This window comes from Myotis myotis, unplaced genomic scaffold (genome assembly GCF_014108235.1).
Source record: "Myotis myotis isolate mMyoMyo1 unplaced genomic scaffold, mMyoMyo1.p scaffold_m19_p_5, whole genome shotgun sequence".
Classification (NCBI taxonomy): Eukaryota; Metazoa; Chordata; class Mammalia; order Chiroptera; family Vespertilionidae; genus Myotis; species Myotis myotis.
This window is the reverse complement of record NW_023416357.1, coordinates 90,876,208-90,894,123: the sequence shown is the minus strand read 5'-3', so window position 1 is coordinate 90,894,123 and position 17,916 is coordinate 90,876,208. Positions and strand designations below refer to the sequence as shown.

Below are 17,916 nucleotides of genomic sequence, written 5' to 3'. Positions count from 1 at the left end.
TTAATGCAGGAGGATTTGAAAACTGGTCGTCCGGTCTGGACGCAAAGATCCCGGCAGCAGCACCGGAGGGTTAGCACACCCTCCCGCGCCCGATGGGGGTGGGATTGGGCTCCGGGGGTCAGGGGCTGGGCGGCAGGCCGACGCGGTCTCCAGGCCCCGGCGCGGAGGGGCGCGGGTCCGACCTCCACGCGTGGCCCACGCTCTAAGGCTGCGAGGCGAGCCCGGCGCTGGGCGGGGCGGGGCCGCTGCATCCCCGTGACGCGCTGGCCAATCAGACGGCGTTGCGGCCCCGGCCCCCTCCCGGCCGCCTCCCGCCCTCGCCGCCGCCGCCGCCGCCGCCGTCAGCACCCGGGCCTGTTCGCCCGCCGCCCTGCCGCCCCGCCGCCCCACGCCCGCCGGTGCCCGCCGGTGCCCGCGCCGGCCGCATGGCGCTCGGGGGCTTCTGCAGCGCCGATGGCTCCGACCCCTTCTGGGTACGTGTTCGGCGGCCGCCCGGGCCGCGTGGGGCGGCGGGAGGGCGGGTGGCCGGCCGGCTGGGAGGCCGGCTCCGGGAGAAAGCGCCAGCCGGGAGGACGGGCCCCGCAGCCCCTGGGCACCGGCTGCCGAGCCGAGCGCCGCGTTCCCCGCTCCGCAGCCGGCCTCGGGGTCCCGCTCCCCGCTTGCCCGCGGCCGGCCCCGTCGGGAGTGCAACTAGCTGATGGGGGAAAACTTGGGTGACTCGGTTCCTGGGGAGCAGGCGTGCGGTGGGGGAGAGGGGGGAGGTTTGCATGTGCCCAGGTCTGGGGTTTGAGGGGGAAAGATGAGGCGGCAGAGCCTGGGGGAGGGGGTCGGAAGGAGGAGTCCTTCCTGCTTTGGGGTTCCCTCTCCGATTAAAAATAACCTCCAGGGAAAGGGACGCCAGAGATAGAGGACGGGGAAGGAGGCTGGCCCCCTGCTATGAAGTTCTCCCATCTCTTTGTGGGTTGGGGTCCCCCTTTCACAAAGAATGCCCGGTTATCTGAGGGCTGAGCTGGGGAGGGGCTTCCCAGTGATTGGTTGAGGGTTACCCCGGTTGTTTTGCATCCACATTACTCTCAGATGGTCACACCTTTTTGTCATCTTGGACTTTCTTTGGGCTTAATTACTCTGGGGGATGTTTTGGGGAACAAGGGAAGAATTGGGGAAATTTGGGGAACAGCCAGAAAGAAGGTAGGGCTGCTCACCCCTGCCATGTCTGGCCTGACTCTTGGCTAGGTTTGGGGTGCCACTGAGGATGCCCAGGGCGCTGGTACCCGTGGGTGTGCCATCCCACTCCTGTAAAGCAGGCTCCTCTCTGTCGGACCTCCACCTGTTTTAACCTCAGCAGGTTTCCTTCTGAATGTTCAGTGCTGAGCCTGGCTGGGTTTCTGGAGCCCGCTCTCTGTGGTTTCATCCCAGCGTCTCCGACTTCATCTTCCTTCTAATGCGATTTCCTCCTTTGTTCCAGGAGGGCACTTCTGTGTCAGGCCATCTTGATTATTTGTAAACACCATACACAGATCTGGACCGGATAGTTTTTCCACTTCTGCTTAGGAATCAGAGATAAACACTCTTGGCTCGTAGTTGCTGGCAGTTAGCATCCAAAAATACCTTCTTGTTCTGTTTTGTGGTTCTCCCCTTGGAGGCTGCATTTGGAGTGTTGGAAAAGTCATGAGAAGGCTTTATTTTTTGGGGGGGCGGGGGGAGAGGAGTATCATTTGGTAGAACAACCCAAACACACCTAGGCATGCCTCCCATTTTCAGGCCGATGGGATCAGGGCTGGAAACAGCTTTGCATTTGGGGTCTTGGAGTGATTGGAGAGCAGGCCATTTACAAAGTAGGACTCTATCTACCAAAGGGAAACCTGTGGAGTGCTTGCTCCCTTGTGCCAGCGATGACAGCAGTAAGATGATTTCTGCAAGGATGCAGATGGGGATCTGGTCTAGTGTTGCTGTGAATTCTGGAGTATTTCCTTGTTTCTGTTTTTCTAAATGGCAGAGGGAGGGAAAGAGGCAACCATCAATTAGATTCTGCATCAGGATGTAGTTGACTGATGGCTAATGAGGTTTTCCAAAGTTGAGTGTGTCCTCTGTTTATTTAGTTTAAGAAGCTCATCTGGAAAACCAGCTGGGTTTTTTCTCCTTGCAAGGACTTTTTGCTACAGAAATTGCCAAGTGACTGGCCTTCACCTCTGCCAGGCCTTTCATCTCCCCTCTGCCTCTCCTCCCTCTGGATACCTGGACTCACTCGATGCCCCAGTTTCTGGGGGCGTTCTGGAACCAGAGTTTGGGAGCAAACAGCGGAGGCATAAGAACTTCCAGATAGCAGGAGAAGCCAAGTGTAACAGAAAGCAGGTAGCTTGTGTTTTCCAGGGCGGCATGCTCAAGGCCAGGAGAGGCTGGCCTCCCAGCTGTTAGATAACTGCAACTTTGGGCAGGCCATGTTGCTTCACTGTGTCTCAGTTTCCTCATCTGTAAAATGGGAGCAGGGGCCAAAGGTCTCCACCTCCTAGGGTTGTGAAGAGTAAGTGAGTTCATCTACATAATGGCCCAGCCTGTACCCTGCACAGAGTTAAACAATGGTTATTGTTTTCCAAAGATGAAGTTGTGTGTTTTGAGCTGTCTGTCCTTCCTTTGGACCCACTTTTTATTCAGGGGGTGGTGATGGGATTGGGTCACCCATTCACTCATGCCTGCTTCCTCCCCTGATCAAGGACAAGTGTTTAGAAATCAAGGTGACTAGTCCAGGTGACACTCTTATCAGAGCTCTGTTCCTGGGCCAGTGCCTGCCTCTGAGCCCCAGGAAATTTCCAGAAAAAACAGAGTTTGGAAATGGCCCATGCTGAGGGTTCCACTGACATGCTGCCTTCACTCAGGCAAATGCTGTGGGCTGAAAAAAGAGGAACTTCATTATCTAAATGGAAAATAGGGGCCGAGTTCAGCACTTGGCTGCCTTTTTCCACTGGGGGTGTCTGGAGTGGGGTGGGGCTAGTAGGAGGGACTGTTCCTTGGTTGATGTTTGAATGATGGTTGAGAAAATGGGACTGGGCCTTTCCTTGTGAGTTAATGAAAAAACATTTTTTTAATTTGGTTTATTACTAGGTTGCATGGCCAGTATAGAAAAATTGAAAAATGTAGAAAAATAGAGAAAACAAATCAGTACGCAGTGTAGTGCGGTGGCTCAGAGTGAGTACTTGAATTCCCTGGGTTCAAATCCTGACTCTGCAGCGTTAGTGAGGCGCTTCCCCCTGCCATGCCTCAGTTTCCTCATGTGGACAATGGGAGTGATAACACAGTACCAAGCGAATAGTGGTAATTTGAAGGAATAAATGAGCTTATTCTTGACATGAACCGAGAATGTTGCTTGGTATACAGTTGGCACTCAGTACTTGTGAGCGGTCGACCCCAATTTTCTATTTAATGTTTGGTGCTAATGCTATATGCTGCAGAGATGCTCTGAGCCATCCGTCAACTCAGGAAACCCCTGAATATTTGATTTAGCTACCAACAGGTGTGAAAGGGGGAATATCTTAGAAGCTGTTAGAAATTGCTCTTAGGGTAAGGTCTGGCCTTGAGTCAGCCTAATTCCTGCCTTAAGAGCTCCCCCTGGCTTCATAGCAATCTATGAAAAACCACAATTTTTTCCATCCTCCGAATACTCTGTTGGTTTTCAGGCTCATTGCTTTGCTTTCCTCTCTCTTTCTCCTTTTTGTCACCCCCTCCTTCCAGTTTCCCCCTCTCTCCTTTATGGGTTGTTCGAGTTCAAAGGGACTCTGGAACTTATGGGGCCTCCCTCCATGATTCACGCAGGTTGAATCTGAGGCCTAGAATGGCAGTGTGACAAGGTTGCAAGGTAAATGGCTGTGGAAGCAGCAACAGGGAACCTTTGAGAGGACAGTCCAGGACAAGGCCTAATTCAGGGGACCTGGTTGCCCTTGGGCCTTGCAGAAGGAAGCCACAGCTGGCCCGTTTGGCATAGACTAGCGAGGGGCCTGGACCAGCTTCATTAGTGAGAGTCTTCAGGTTACCCGGTCTTTGGACCGTGGTGGTGGATGAAAAATCTCTTTCTGCTCCTGGACTCGGACTCGGTTTTTTGGAACCAATATCTGCACCTGGGTATCTCCAACTTAGCCTGACCCTCCCTTAGCTCTCCCATCTGAGTTAATGGCAGGGAGCCCCGTCTTCTGAGGCTCAAGCCAGAAGCCTGCGTCATCCTTGACTCCTCTTTTTCCCCTCCCATCCCACATCTGATGTGTCAGCAGATCCTTCTCACAGCCTTCCCCACTACCACTCTGGCTGGAGCCATTGGCTTTCTCCTGGATTTGAACATGTCCTCCTCACTGTTCTCCCTGCTTCTCTTCTTGACCCTTATAGTCAAGTTCCTTGCCAGCAGCCAGAGGGATCCTGTCCCTTTTCTGCTTAAAACCCTAGAGTGGCTCCCACTTCCCTCAGGGTTTACTACACCTGGCAGCATCAGGCCCATCATCTCTGACCTATTGTTTCATTCCATGCCAGCCACACAGGCTGCCTCAGGGCCTTTGCACTGGCTGTTTTCCCTGCCTGGAATGCTCCTTCACCTTTAATTCTATGTTCAAATGTCACCCAGGCAGGCTTCCCTCTCCCCCACCCCAAGAGTCCTTGCTCTCCCATCCCCCACCCAAAGCACTTATTTACTAAGACACCAAATGGTTCACTTCTTTTTCTTCCTATAAGGTCAACTTCACAGGGCAAAAGTTTTTGCCTATTTGTTTATGACCATAATCCCAGCATCTGGATCAGTGCCTGGAACATAGTAGGTACTCAATAAACATTAATTGAATGAATGAATGCCCTTAAGTACTGGAATGGCTTTTGAACTTGGTTGAAGCCTTTCTCCAGAGATCCCTAAGGATGAAAGTTACTCACTTGCATTGAATGGATACTCAGGTAGACTGAGCCCTCCAGCTTCCACATTTGACTGCTTGTATTTCACCTTGCAAGGGTCAGCCTGAGTCTCATCCATCTGTCTTTTTCCAGGACCCAGTGCCTCACACAAAGTAGGCTTAATTCACATTTGAATTTTAGTGGCTGAGGTACAAGTTCCAAACTGGGGGTTAGATCTAGCCCACAAGAGTGCTGGTTTGGCTTTATTTTAATTATGAATTACTATAATTGCTAATATTGATTGATTGTAAGATTTCACAGAAAAATCTGGATTTCTGATTTCTCTTGAAAAATCAGAAGACCTGATAGCACGGGGCCTGCCTTGTACATGGTGGTGGTCAGCTGGGTGGTTTCATTTGGCCTCAATCCCTACTCCTTACTGCAGCTTCAATTCTAAGGTCCAGTCTCCATCACCTTTCTTCATTGCACTTTCTCACCTGGTTTCCTTCTCTCACCAATGGAACCCACCTGGCACCAGTAGGTATTTGAGTTGCCATCCCCTGCTGTGGAGCCCAACCTTTTGGTGAAGTGCCTGGGGCCTATCCGAATCGCTAGCTTGATGCAAACATCCTGGCTCCAGCACGGCCGTGTTGTGGGAGGAATTTGAAACAAGAGTCTAATTTGTGTGTTAGCTCCAGATTTTTGTGGCAGTATATAAGGTCTAGCTTTTCTTATTAAATCTTAGTGGTCGGTAAAACCGTAGCCCATAAATACTTGCCTGAATATTTTGCAAAAAAAAAAAAAAAAAAAAAATTAAAAAATAAAATGGGGGTGGATAATGGCAAGGGCTTGGGCATCCTGAGGCGAGCACTGCCCCCAGCTTGGCACGGAAACTGGGGCAGTGTGTCTCTTCTGATGGAGGTTGGAACCTGTTCTTACCTCTTGAAGGCTGAGGGTTGAGGGCGGCCTTTCAGGAAGCCAGTTTGGGGGTGGGTGTTGGGTGTGGAGCAGTTTCTCAGCCTCGGCACTCTTGACATTTGGGGCCAGATAATGCCCTGTTGTGGGAGGCTGTGCTGAGCACTGTAGCATGTTGAGTCGCATCCCTGGCCCCGACCCACTAGATGCCAGCAGCACCCCCCTCCCCCCAACTTGCTGTGGCAACACAGATGTCTCCAGACATTGTCAAATGTCCCCTGGATGGCGAAGTCACACAGCCAAGGGCGTGGAGGAATCTAGAGAAGACATTTTGGGCGAGAGTTTGGCCCTCCTCCTTCCATGTCCCTGGCCTAGGAGTTTTTAGGCCAGTGGTTCTCAACCTTGGCTGCACATTAGGATCACCTGGGAATCTTTTTAAAATCCTGATTTCTGGGCCTCATCCTCCGGAAATTCTGTTTCTTTGTTACTAATGTTGTGGCCCCACCCCATAACAAAGAAACAGAATTTCCGGAGGATGAGGCCCAGAAATCAGGATTTTAAAAAAGATTCCCAGGTGATTCTAATGTGCAGCCAAGGTTGAGAACCACTGTTTTAGGCTGTTGGACTGCTTGTATAATTGGCTTATTGGGGTTGCCTTGGAGAAGCTTAATGAGACGTTAAGGAGGTTAAACTCCAATTAGCTGGAGAAGGAACCTGCAGCTGTTTTCATGCTGTTAGCCCCTTTTCACTGAGGGCTGTCTCCATCTCCCTAGTCCGTGCTGGTTCAGTCCTGAGGGTGAAAACTCCTGCTTTTAGAGGTCGACTTGAAGCTCTGCTCCCTCATCATAGGTGGACAATTAGAAGTCGAGATTCTTCTTAAGTGTCTCCTTGGTTTAATTGTGGGGTTCATCTCCTGCAGGATGTTGCCAAGTTCTGGAAAGTGGGTCTAGATGACTGGAGAGGGTGGCCCTAGGAGTCACCAAGGACCCTCAGGTAGTAATTGAGGGTTGATAGGGCTTTTCCCTTCCCTCTGTGAGTTTTCTCTCTGAGAACCCCAGTTTACTTTCTATTGGCTTCTTAGGTAAATACTTGCTTGGGGCTGCAAGAGTGTTTATCAAGTGCCCTAGTTTTCCCAGTATGGAGAACTTAAGTGTGGTCTTTTAAAGCATTGGATTTTCTTGTTCCTCCCACAGCCGTTTCTCATTCATTTAAGCTTGTATTATTAACTGAGCATCTACTGTGCGCTGGCACTGTTCCAGACACGGGGAATATAACATGAATGAGACAGACGAGGCCCATGTTCTCATGGAGCATACACTGGGTGTGATCGAGATGAGTTTAGATGGTGGCAAGTGCCGCCAAGACATAAGCTGGCAAGGACCTGGGTTGGGTGCAAGCTATGAGAGAGGGATGTCCAGCGAAGGCCTTTCAGAGGAGGTGACATTTGGCCTATGGCCTGAATGGTGAAGCTGGCTGTGCCAGGCTTGGGGGAAGGGTGCCCCAGATAGAGGGAACAGCACATATAAAGGCCCTGGGGTGGTTGGCATGGTCAAAATATCACAGAGCTTAACTCAAAGGAACTGCAGAGCCAGTCTCATAAAAATCTTGCCTGGAGTATTCTGAGAAAATGGATAAAGTGCCCTGGCCGGTGTTGCTCATTGGTTGGAGCACCAGCCTCCACTGATGGATCCCAGGTTCAATTCCTGGTCAAGGGCACATACCTGGGTTGCAGGTTCAATCCCTGACCCCAGGTCAGGGTGGGTGTTGGAGGCAGCCAATTGATGTGTCTCTCTTATATCCATGTTTCTCTCTCTCTCTCCCTTACCCCTTCCCTTCCACTCTCTCTGAAAACCAGTGGAATGGCCTAGCTGGTTTGGCTCAGTGGTTAGAATATCAGCTTGCAGACTGAAGGGTCCCAGATTAGATTCTGGTACATGCCTGGATTGTGGGCTCGATCCCCAGTAGGGGGCATGCAGGAGGCAGCCGATCAATTATTCTCTCTCCTCATTGATGCTTCTATCTCTCTCCCTCTCCCTTCCTCTCTGAAATCAATAGAAATATATATTTTTTTTTAAAAAAGAAAAAATATCTTCATTCCTTGGGTGAGGATTAAAAAAATGGATAAAGCACTAATAAAATGGCTTGTGGTAATAAAAAAGGGCTGGGAAATTCCGAAAAGGAAGCTTACCTCAACTTGGCGAGGAAATTGAGCAAAATTTGCGCCCCCAACAAAAACATGGGCTTCTGATCCATTTATGCTTGAATGAATCTCAGGGTTTTAAAATTAAATGAAGTTAAAAACATTTTTCTTTTTTGAGTCTCATCGGTTTCAGAACCTTAGCTGAAACTCTTCAGGGTCAGACTCAAGGCTTTTCATGACCTGTTAAGATGATGAGATAATCTCTCTCTCCCTCTCCCTCTCTCTCTCTCTCTCCCTCCCTTTCTCTCTGAAATGCTTTCTTAGGTGATTAAAGTGACTTTCTATACATAGATTGCTAGAAAACTCTTAACATTAGCTGTTGAATTGATCTGGCTGATTGCATGAGGGAGATCTTGTATGGTAATATTTTTGATTGTGCTATTACTTTTAAAAAGCTGAAGAGTCTCTAGAAGAATATAAATGGAAAGTAAAAGCTTCGGTACTTCCCCTCTCTGCTCTTTGTTCCCAGAAGCAGCTATTGATGATAGTTTCTTGGGTGTCCTTCTAGAAAAATTTTAAGCATATGCAAATATGTATGAAGGACTGAGAGAGAGTGTGCATATCTCTTTTTCCTCCCTAAATGAGTTCATATTCTAAATCATGTTCTGTATTTTACTTCCTTCACTTAAAAACCAATGATGAGCCTGGCTGGTGTGGCTCAGTTGCTTGAGCATCGTCCTGGGCAGTGAAAGGTCACCGGTTTGATTCCTAGTCAGGGCACATACCCAGGTTGCAGGTTCAACCCCCGGCCGGGTTTCATGTAGGAGGCAGTGGATTGATGTTTCTCTCTCATATCGATGTTTCTCTTTCTCACTCTCCCTCTCCCTTGCCCTCTCTCTAAAATCAGTAAAAACATGTTTTAAAAAATACCAGTGATTATTTTCTTTCCATGTTAGGTCCATGCAAATAGAAAGGAAAAGGAAATAACACTTCTTTTTCATAGAATTTATTGGGATGACATTGGTTAATAAAATTATGTAGGTTTCAGAAGTACCATTCTATAATACATCATCTGTGTATTATATTGTGTGTTCACCACCCCAAGTCAAGCCTACTTCCATCACTGTTAATCCTCCCTTTACCCGCTCCTACCGCCCTCCATCTCATTTTCTCTCTGGTAATCACCATACTGTTGTCTATGAATTTTTAGCCCTTAATCCTTTCATCTTTTCACCTAGCCCCCTACCCTCTGACAGCTGTCAGTTTGTGTAAGTCTGTTTCTACTTTGTTTGTTAATTTTTGTTCATTAGATTCCACATATTAGAGAAATCATATATTTGTCTTTCTCTGGCTGGCGTATTTCACTTAGCATAACTCTCTCCATGTCCATCCATACTGTTGCAAAAGGTAAGATTTCCTTCTTTTTTTTATGTCCAAGTAGTATTCTATTGTGCAAATGTATCACAGATACATTTTTTTATTCACTCATCCACTGATGGGCACTTGGGCTGCTTCCAAATCTTAGCTATTGTAAATAATGCTGCAGTGAACATAGGGATGCATATATTCTTTTGAATTAGTGTTTCAGGTGTCTTTGGATATATCCCCAGAAGTGGAATCACTGGGTCATAAAGCAGTTCCATTTTAAATTTTTTTTTTTTTAATATATTTTATTGATTTTTTACAGAGAGGAAGGGAGAGAGACAGAAAGCTAGAAACATCGATGAGAGAGAAACATCGATCAGCTGCCTCCTGCACATCTCCCACTGGGGATATGCCCGCAACCCAGGTACATGCCCTTGACCGGAATCGAACCTGGGACCTTTCAGTCCACAGGCTGACGCTCTATCCACTGAGCCAAACCGGTTTCGGCCATTTTAAATTTTTTGAGGTAACTCCAAACTGCTTGCCATAGTGGCTGCACCAACCTGTATTCCCATCAACAAAATAACACTTCTTTACAGGCCACACATTCCCCTGTTATATGACTGTGCCATATATTCATCCAACCCTCTCTTGGTCATTGTTGGGGCCAGTTCCAGATTTTTGGCATGATAAATAGTGCTGCCTGGAACATCCCTGGGCACTCACCTTTGCACATGTATGCAAATAGATGCAAATTGATGCAGAATAAATTCCCCCAAGAGAAATTGCTGGGTGCAGGGATAGATGCATACTGAAATTCGATGGTGCTAATTGCCAGGTGGCTGCCATAGCTTATCCTCCCACTGATGGACCCACCAGCATTGATTGATTAAGCAGTTGTGTTCCCGGCATTTGAGAGCATTGAGCAAGCTGGGGAGAGACCAGGCTCCCCTTGCTTCCCTGCATAGGGAGGAGGGCTAAGCCTTACATTCCAAGCGGTTCAGTCCAGAGAGTGCTTGGTTTTGTTCCAATTTTAAAAAGATATCTTCTGAAACCGATGAGACAGTGTAACATAATCCCACTGTGCTAATGCAACTCTGATTTAATTTTTATACCAATTTTCCAGCTTAATTCGTTTTCTAATTACAAAATAGACAACTTATATTTACTTATTTTTAAAAATATGTTCTTACTGATTTTAGAGAGGAGGGGAGAGGGAAAGAGAGAGACACCAATAAGAGAGAAACAGTGATCTGCTGCCTCCTGCACGCTCCCTACTGGGGATTGAGCCTGGGACCGGGACATGTGTCCTGACTAGGAATGGAACTGGCAACCTCCTGGTGCATGGGACAGTGTTCTACCAACTGAGCCACAATAGCCAGGCAACATAGAGATTTTAAAATATACATATATATTTTTATTGATTTCAGAGAGAAAGGGAGAGGGAGAGAGAGATAGAAACATCAATGATGAGAGAGAATCATTGATGAGCTGCCTCCTGCACATCCCCTATTGAGGATTGAGCCTACCACCTGGGCATGTGTCCTGGCCAGGAATTGAACCCTGACCTCCTGGTTCATAGGTCGACGCTCAACCACTGAGTCACACCGGCTGAGCAATAGAGATATTTAAATAGTTAACAAGCTACTCTTGAGTTATCTGATAACCATTCCTCTAGTCTTTATAAAAACATTTATAAACATAAATAATACATTTAAAATAAGTGGGTTCTGTTACAATTATTGCATTTTATTTTTACTTAACATACAATACATGTCAATGCATAGACTCACTAGTTTTTTATAGCAGTTCAACATTTCAGGTTACAGATTTGCCATAATTAATTCATCCATTTCTCTACTAATCATTGCTTGCATTCATTTCCCATTTTTTTGTTCCTGTAAACAGTGCATCAATAAATATCATTTACACAGGCCCAACTTGTATACATTTTTTATATTTAATACGTCTTGGGTGGCTATTTTCCATAAAGGTTGTAGCAGGTCCATTCCCAGTGACAGTGAATGGGAATTTGCATTTCTCTGCCTCCTTCACAGCCCTGGGCATGGCTGAATTATGTTAATGTGATGAATAGAAATTATTTTCATCCATTTCCCGTAGAAGGTAGAAGCTGAGGATCCTGCAGCGCACGCCCTGGTGATTTGCTGGCCCTTTTCTGTGCATGATGGCTCTTTGAGTCCTTTCTATACATCTTTATGATGGTTGTCCTTTTCCTGCTGATATGCAGGACTCTTGATGTATTGGGAATCGTGCCCCTTGGTCTGTCATGTATGTTGCAAATATTTTGTCATAAGCCGTTTTTGGTCTGTTGATCTTGTTCACGTCCAGTTCCTGTCCAGATTTGTATGTTGTTCTGCAAGGTTGCACTAGTAGCTTGCCTGCCATTTTCTGTCTTACATTTCTCATTTTCAGTTGTGAGAATTTTCCCATGTTCCTACATAACTTTCAAAATTATACCTTTAAAAGTCCAAGTGACAGTTCCTGGTATTGGTGGACTATAATTTACAAAATTACTACCTTTGGTTTGACTTTTAGTTTGCAGTACCCCGCCCCCACCCCTTTTTAAAGAAATATTAAAATGTTTTTTTACATCATTAATGTAAATTTTTTTTACATCATTTTTTTTATTGCTAAAAGTATTACAAAGGGTATTACATATGTGTCCTACATCATTTTTTAAATCATTAAAATTTTAAAAGAAAACATTGTAATGAATATCATATGGATAGTGCCTGTTGACTTATTTCTTTAGGACATATTCTCAGGAGTGGAGCATCTCAGAACATTTGAAAAGGTTTTGTTATAGCCTAGTCTTTTTTTTTTTTTTTTTTTTTTTAATGTTTTTATTGAATTTTAGAGACAGAGGAAGGGAGAGTGAGAGAGAAACATTGACCGGCTGACTCCTGCATGTCACCTACTGGGGATGGAGCCCCCAACCTGGGCCTGAGCCCTGACTGGGAGTTGTACTGTTAACCTTTCAGTGCATGGGATGATGGCCAAGCAGTTGAGCCACACCAGTCAGGGGATCCTTGTTTTTAAAAAGGTTGGCTCAGTTCACCATTCCAGCAGGGTCTAAGGATGCACATTATAATTGTTGTTTTTATTATTATTAAGAGTAGGTGATAGATGCATGTAAGTGACAGTATCTTCTCCAGTCCCTCCAATCAGTCTTGCAGGGCTGGAGACCAGTGGCACCAGGGGAAGTTGGAGCTGCTGGGTGCTGGGAAAGGTGACTTGGTAGCTACAATTGGTCAGATTATCTGGGAGCCTTTGATAAGGCTTCTTCCTAAAGGTCATTGCTAACCCAGGGTTGAGGAACAGAGACTCCTGGTAGACTAGAATCTCCCTGGGGTCTAGGTGGGCCCTTTCACACTTGGTGCTGGAGGCAAGGCCAGCCCACTTCCGGTATATGGCTGCGCTCAAGAGGCCAGAATCAGCCCAGCTGGCGTGGTTCATCTCGACCTATGAACCAGGAAGTCACAGTTTGATTCCTGATCAGGGCCCATGCCAGGGCTGTGGGCTGAATCCCCAGTGTGGGGTGTGCAGAAGGCAGCAGATCCGTGATTCTCTCTCATCATTGATGTTTTTATCGCTCCCTCTCCCTTCCTCTCTGAAATTAATTATATACATATAATTTTAAAAAAAGAGGCCAGATTCAGAAGCTTGGGTTGAAAATGGTTCCTGCCACTTCCCAACATGCGACCTTGGGCCACTCACTTAACTTCTGGGAGTGCCCGTTTCCTCATCGGTAAGCTGGGGATCATGGTCATGCTGCGTGTCTTACAGAGTTGTGAGGAAGAAGAGGCTTAGCCAAGCTCAGCAGGCACTTAGCTGTGGTGACCAAGGAAGGGGCTGGCCAGTAAGGACGATTGAGGACAGCTGAGTGGGATTTCTGCTGTGGCACCTCACTTCTAGTTTATCATCTTCATCTCCTTTCAACCTCTGGGCCCCTGCAGGCCTAGGCAAGACTGGAATGGACCCACCCTGAGCCCAGGGGTTCAGACACTGTCCCAGCATCCGAGACAATTCAGGTGAATTCGCCCAGTTGTTATAGGGTGTTGGTAGGGTGCCCGGGTGTGGGCGAGACACGCAGGGTGTCGGCTGTCAGCTCTGAAATTGGGCTGATGTGTGGGAAATCCCTTCTGCAGACTTTCTTTGTAGTTGAAGATTAAGGAGACTTGCTTAAGTACTTACATTGATGGCATGTGAGCGTGTGATGCAGGTGGGTAAGGACAACTGTGAGAGCTGCTGACATTTGCAGACTTGGGAAGTTCGGGTTTTCTGTTACTGTAAACATGATAGTGATTGAATTACTTAAAGGGACTTTTTCTTTCATTTGTCCTCTTCTTTGATATTATAAGGGACCCAGGATAAAATGAAATGGCCCAGAGTAAAACGTGAAAGTTCTCCGTAATTACACTCTTCTGGAGATGATCTCATTGGCAGGTTGGGATTTTAATTTTCAGTCTCTCTTCTCCACATATCCTAAATGATAGAATTTTAAAAATGAGAATGGGATCCTAGGAAAACATACTTATTTTTTGTTTTCGTTTACTAGTGCATGTTGGATATGGCCCGTCTGGAATGAACAGGTATTTACTTGAAGATGAAATGCCAACATGAGCCTAATTAAGTAATTTGCTAATAATTGTTCCCTCTGGAGGCGGTTGGTGGTAGTCTTGTTTTTTAGCTTCTGTACACAGGCGGGCCTGGGGGGAAAATGAGGCTCGAGTGGGGGTCGGGGTGGGAGGGGCATGTCTTCTGCCCTCTTAGATGCCCCCTGTAGGAGATGGACCCTCTGAGGGTCAAGTTGTGCTTGTAGACAGAGCTCTCACCCATTGGCCCCATGGCCTGGCCCCATTTGGTCAACAATGTCTGAATCCCCTGAATGCCCTTGCCCTGGGCTTGGCCACCTCCAGCTATAAGGGAGGCAGGGAAAGCTAGCATTGTTTTATGATTCTTTAGTGGAAGGGAGTAGGGAAAGGGCGGCTGAGTAAGCCAGCCAAAGTGTCCGCCACACACTTATTATGTAATACTTTCCTCTAAATCAGTTCACACACACAAAATCCCACATAAAAATATCCCAAAGGACGTTTCATATCACTTCAGAATACCTGTGAAGTCACAGTTTGGTCATATTTGTTTATTTACGTAATAACCTATATCAGTGGTTCTCAACTCCGGGCGATTTCGTCCCCATTGCTCAACATTTGGAAACATTTTTGGTTGTCACAGTGGGTACTCCTGGCATTGAGTGGAGTAGAAGCCAGGGCTGCTGCTAATATACAATGCACGGGGCAGCTTACACACACACACACACACACACACAGACACACACACCACTCCGGTAACAGATTTATTGGGGCCCAGATGTCAGTTAGAGCTGAGGTTGAGGTGCTCTCATGTGCTGGTCATACTTTCTGTTTTCTCCTGGGCGATTGTAGGTCAGTAACACTTAACATCTGTAGCTGCTTATAGGTTTTCAGATATATCAAATCTCCAGTCAGCTTGTAAAGTAGTTAACCTGTGGATGTGAATACAGGATACCGCTGCTCCTTGAACACCTTCTAGGAATTTGGGAGAAAGGAGCTTATGGGCCCTGAAGCTGAAGTGTTTGAAACAATAATCCTTTTGCCAGCCAAGTCCTACCCACGTGCATGTTCTGGAAAAAAGACTGCTGCAGAGAGGATCTCTCTGGGGCCAGGCGGAAACCACGGCCCCTTGGTGATCATGTGCTTTGCAAGGTCTGTCCTTTGCCAAGGTGGAGTTTTACTGCCTGGCGAAAACACCCCGGCCTGGGAAGGAACTGTGGAGACAAGACGGCAGCTGGCAGGTGGAGGCATCAGATCAGGCTGCTGGCAGGTTGGCCTGTGCTGGCCTGGTCAGGTAGCTTGACAATTACACTCATCCCTCCATTAAAGCTAATTGGCTTGTTGTGGAGCTGGAGCAAGGAGGTGGGGCCAGAGAGGCTGTTGCCTCTCTCTGGCCTTTCTCTTAGGGCACTTTTCATTTTCCCTTCTTGATTCTGGAAGCTTAGGAAAAAAGCCTCTTGCCGTTCCTTCCTAGATTAGAAAAGAGGCCAGACTTGCTAGAGGCGCACCACATTTCCCCGAATCCAAGAGGCTGGCATTGTGACATGCATCTCAATCTCAGAGATGCGATGCTATGAATGGCCAGCAGAGATTGTAGGATGCACTAATTATGAGAAACAAACGGACATCAAAAGTAGTAAGATGGGAAGACACAGAGGTCTTAGAATCGATGCAGTATGACAAGGCTTCCACTTCCCGCCGCTCTCTCCTTCCCGCTGCTGTAAATTCTTTCCTTGTGGTAAGTTTGATGCTAAGTGCTGGGGACATGTTTTGTGGCTCCCCCTGCTGCTGTGTTCCTCTGAACATCTTCACAGCCGTGGCCTCCACGAGACAGGAAGGCCACCAAGAGGAAGCGGGGATAGATCTAGTTAGCCACGGTTAACTCCTGGTCCTCTGGGTAACGGTCTCCTTGGCTCAGGTCAGGAAGCCTCTTCATTCTGTGCCTCAATGTCCACATCTGTACCATGGAGAACAGTGATAGTACCTGTCTCCTCATAGGTTTGTTTTAGGGTTTAGACACGTTGGGATCTGTGCCTGGGGCTGTTGAAGGATTCGCTATGATGGTATCTAAACCTCTCCAGAGAAATAAAGACACACCCTTCCCCTGCAACCTTAAGCACCACCTGTTTCTTTGTTTTGGGCTCCTCCTCATCCCCCAACCCTTTGTCAGTGCTGGTCAGAGAGGGTGTCTTTGCTTTAGTATTTGGTCTTTCACATGAGCCCTAAGTGGCCAGTGCCTGCCCTCTGTACTGATGGCCTCCCGCTTTGGTTCCTGACAGTGGGGTCATTTTCAGTAGAACCCCCTGCCACCGTTTGCTTAGCTCTTGCGTGCCGGAGAGCTTCCCAGTTTTCCTGTGGATGGCCAAGCGTGTGCACATTGCTCCTTTTCTTGCTATTTGAGCTATTTCCTCTGGACCTTTGTCCATCACTAGGGTTTCTGGGTCAAAGGAGAGGGGATGGCTCTGGCTGGGTGGCTCAGTCATCCCGTACATTCCAAAAGGTTGCAGGTCCAATCAGGTCACACGTTTCTGTCTCACATCAGTGTTTCTCTCTTCCTCCCTTTCTGCCTTCCTTCCTCCCTCCCTCCCTCCCTCCCTTCCTCTAAAGTTAATAAACATATCCCAGGGTGAGGGGGAAAAAAGGCGAGGGGATGGAGTCCTGGCTTTTCTTTGCATGGTTCTGGAGTTGCACTATTTTAGATAGATTTATTCACCCCTCCTTTCATTTGTTGAAATGTATTAATGAACACCTACTGGATGCAGATGAATTAAGAGGATGTGGTCCTGCTTTGGGGAGATTACAGGTAGGAGGGAAAGAGAGACATTTAAACCTCAGCAGGGAAGTATATAGTTGATGGTGTAGACTTCCAGAACATTTTCTGAGTGCCACAGACTGTTCTAAATTCATTGTAAGTGCTAATGACTTCATCCCAACAATATGGGGTAGGGACTGTGATTACTCCCAACTTATGGATGAGGAAGCAGGCAGAGAATGGTGAAGTCAACCAGTTAGTAAATGGAAGAGCCAGATTCAAACCCAGGCTGTCTGGCTCCAGAGTCTGCCTTATAAACATCTGGGTGCTGAAGGAAATACACAGGTTTTGGACCTGCTGAATAATGGGGGAGAAGGGAATTTGTGACAGGTGAGGACTCTCCCCAGCTGGTGTTTCAGGCAACCCTGGAAGACTGAAAAGGAGGTTGCCAGGCCAAGGGCATTCCAGGGCCAGAACAGCTGGTTGAGGCCCCGAGGTGGGAAAAACTGGGTGTTTGAAGAACAGTGGGGGAACATTGCATCTAGAGCAGCAGGGGCTGGGGGAGAGGGTCATGGCTGATTTAATAATAACTATATATATAAAAGCCTAAGCGACCGTTATGACCGCACAACTGGAACGACCAGTTGACCAGTTGCTATGATGTGCACTGACCACCAGGGGGCAGGCGTTCAACTCAGGAGCTGCCCCCTGGTGGTCAGTGAGCTCCCACAGCTAACCTCCCGCGGCCCCTCCTCCCCTGTTGGCCAACCTCCCTCGGCCTGGCTGGCCCCCAGATAGGCCTTGATCGCTGGCCAGGCCGAGGGACCCCACCCGTGCACGGATTTGTGCACCAGGTCTCTAGTCTATATATATATAAAACCCTAATATGCAAATAGACCGAATGTCGGAACAACCGAACAACTGGTTGCTATAATGTGTGCTGACTACCAGGGGGCGTGCGTGGAGCATGGCAGGAGTCGGCAGCAGACAGCAGAGTGCGGAACATGGCAGGCATCGGCTGCAGCGGGATGGTGGAGCAGTTGAGCGGGGGGCGCCAGACCAAGGCGGGGCACCGATCATTGTCATCGGGGCGAGCCTCTGGTGGTTACTGAAAATTCTTTGCTCCCGTGCGCCATGGTCCCGCCCGTCACTCACACCTGCTGCCGGCGCTGGCCCCACTCACACCCACTACCAGCACCAGCCCTGATTGCTTGGCGCCATCAGTGGATGTGAGTGGTGGCTGCTGGCCCTGATCTCCCCTCAGAGCTTCT

The 17,916-nt window shown here is 47.9% G+C and overlaps 1 protein-coding gene across 3 annotated transcripts in view; it reads left to right on the top strand.

Annotated features, from left to right (window-relative positions):
- The first annotated feature begins 335 nt into the window (after positions 1–335).
- The window catches only part of ABCC1 (ATP binding cassette subfamily C member 1), a 143,990-nt gene continuing 126,409 nt past the window's right edge, over positions 336–17,916 (top strand). For all 3 annotated transcript variants that reach the window (XR_004967433.1, XR_004967434.1, XM_036308386.1), the window contains exon 1: positions 336–473. Coding sequence is in view for 1 of the 3 variants with exons in the window: in XM_036308386.1 (XP_036164279.1) it covers positions 426–473 (48 nt within the window). In the remaining 2 variants the exon portion in view is untranslated. The remainder of the gene's footprint in view (positions 474–17,916) is intronic.